At 42.0% G+C, this 2832-nt stretch overlaps 1 protein-coding gene across 1 annotated transcript; it reads left to right on the top strand.

Annotated features, from left to right (window-relative positions):
• Positions 1-847: 847 nt before the first annotated feature.
• On the top strand, positions 848-1886 carry LOC121478795 (calmodulin-1). Its single transcript, XM_041734114.1, has one exon. The coding sequence runs from the start codon at positions 1040-1042 to the stop codon at positions 1487-1489; it is 450 nt and encodes a 149-aa protein (XP_041590048.1). The 5' UTR covers positions 848-1039; the 3' UTR covers positions 1490-1886.
• Positions 1887-2832: the final 946 nt, after the last annotated feature.

Below are 2832 nucleotides of genomic sequence, written 5' to 3' on the forward strand. Positions count from 1 at the left end.
TCATAACTCCTTTTGTGGGACAACATCAGTTGAATAACTGTAACCAAGACCACATGATACCTAAAGCCACTTGCTATCTGTTTTTTTACAGAAAAAATTGGCCAACTCCTGGTTTAGATGACATTATATACACTTAGATTTCAAATTTCAGATTTGAACCATGAGAAAATGAACCTTTCAGCTATTTTATCCCTTGATGCTTTAGTTCTCATGCTATGGTAAAATCCATACATCTTCTCCTATGTGCTAGTGATCATTATTAATAAATTTCCACTAGACCATAATGGCTTCTGTAATATATTGCAAAATATAAGTATATGCAGGGCACCATGCCTTCTGCTGCTTTGGTTATTAATTGCCAAGGCACTATGATGATATATATTCAGAAAATCTTATTTGTCATGTTTTTGTAGAAATGGCTCAAATGTACACTAAGAGAGCTTATAAAATTCCTTCCCTCCACTCAATGCCCATTCTGTTGTCAGGGAGTTTTTAGGACCCTGTCCTGTTTCATATTCTTGCCACACTGAAAAAAATATTATCAAATGCCTCGAACATGTCTTGATCCTTGGTAATAGGGACATATCCTCAGAACCTATAAAACCAACTGATTTGATGAGTAAGAGCTAACATTTTCTGAGTGTTTATTACATCCCAGGTGTGGCTCTGAGTGTTTCACATTTACTACCTAAATTCATCTTTGGAACTCTATCATATAGGTGTGGTTATCTTCATTTTAACAAGATGGGGAAACTGGTACAGAAACAAAATTTGCCTGAAGTCACACAGTTAATTAGGGTGTGGGCCAGAAACTGAATTCATGTTAGTATTAAAAATCAATGTTTAGGCAGTGGTGCTGGGAGGCTCGCGGGCGCGGCGCCGTTCCTCGCAGTCGGGCGGCGGCAGCGGCACAGGCTGAGCGCACCTCGCGCCGTAGCAGCGGCAGCGGCAGCAGCAGCGGAGGCAGCCCCGCGGTCACAGCCCCTGCGCTGGTGCAGCCACCCTCGCTCCCTCTGCGCTTCCTCCCTTCGCTCGCACCATGGCTGATCAGCTGACCGAAGAACAGATTGCTGAGTTCAAGGAAGCTTTCTCCCTATTTGACAAAGATGGCGATGGCACCATCACAACAAAGGAACTTGGAACTGTCATGAGGTCACTGGGTCAGAACCCAACAGAAGCCGAATTGCAGGATATGATCAACGAGGTGGATGCTGACGGTAATGGCACCATTGACTTCCCGGAATTTTTGACTATGATGGCTAGAAAAATGAAAGATACAGACAGTGAAGAAGAAATTCGCGAGGCATTCCGAGTCTTTGACAAGGATGGCAACGGTTACATCAGTGCGGCAGAACTACGTCATGTCATGACAAACTTAGGAGAAAAACTAACAGACGAAGAAGTAGATGAAATGATCAGAGAAGCAGATATTGATGGAGATGGGCAAGTCAACTATGAAGAATTCGTACAGATGATGACTGCAAAATGAAGGCCTACTTTCAACTCCTTTCCCCCCTTCTAGAAGAATCAAATTGAATCTTTTACTTACCTCTTGCAAAAAAAAAAAAAAAAAGTTCATTTACTCATTCTGTTTCTATATAGCAAAACTGAATGTCAAAAGTACCTTCTGTCCACACACACAAAATCTGCATGTATTGGGTGGTGGTCCTGTCCCCTAAAGATCAAGCTACACATCAGTTTTACGATATAAATACTTGTACTACCTTAATGATAAGGAAGCACTTAGTGGACTCCTTGCAGTTCCATTTGCTCATGATTAATACACTGTTTGGGCTGGCCAGTTTTTCATGCATGCAGCTTGACAATTGAGCACAGTCAGGCATTTGTATTAAAAACGAAAAATGAAAAAACAAATCTAAAACGTACTCAACTGGGTTCTAGTTCAATTTGTTAGTAGAAATTGTCATAGCTGGTTTACTGAAAACATTTAAAATTGGTTTACCTCAGGATGCTGTGCAGAAAAATGGGTGAAGGATAAACTGTCTAAATGTAGCCCCACTTAGGACGGCCCTCCCATACTTCCATGTGCCCCTTCCCCCCACCCATGGTGACAATGACACACATCCTGGTGGCATGCGTGTGTTGGTTTAGCGTTGTCTGCGTTGTACTAGAACGAAAATGGGTGTCAGGCTTGTCACCATTCACACAGAAATTAAAAAAAAAAAAAAAAAAGAAAAAAAACATTTTACCAAGGGAGCATCTTTGGACTCTCTGTTTTTAAAACCTCCTGAACCATGACTTGGAGCCAGCAGATTAGGCTGTGGCTGTGGACTTCAGCACAACCATCAACATTGCTGATCAAGAAATTACAATTTACGTCCATTCCAAGTTGTAAATGCTAGTCTTTTTTTTTTTTCCAATAAAAAGACCATTAACTTAAAAAAAAAAAAAAATCAATGTTTAGGGATCCCTGGGTGGCGCAGCGGTTTAGCGCCTGCCTTTGGCCCAGGGCGCGATCCTGGAGACCCGGGATCGAATCCCACGTCGGGCTCCCGGTGCATGGAGCCTGCTTCTCCCTCTGCCTGTGTCTCTGCCTCTCTCTCTCTCTCTCTCTCTCTCTCTCTCTCTGTGTGTGACTATCATAAATAAATAAACATTTTTAAAAAATCAATGTTTATTGCATGGACTTTTATGCGGCAGATCTAGAGCAAGAGTGTACAAACTTTTTTTTCTATTGAGGGTCAGATAATAAATATCTCAGGCTTCGGGAATCAGATGAGGTCTTTTTGCAACTTCTGACCCCATAGTATGAAAGTAGTCATAGAGGGACACCTAAGTGTCTCAATGGTTGAGTGTCTGCCCTTGGCTCAG

This window comes from Vulpes lagopus, chromosome 19, assembly GCF_018345385.1.
Source record: "Vulpes lagopus strain Blue_001 chromosome 19, ASM1834538v1, whole genome shotgun sequence".
Classification (NCBI taxonomy): Eukaryota; Metazoa; Chordata; class Mammalia; order Carnivora; family Canidae; genus Vulpes; species Vulpes lagopus.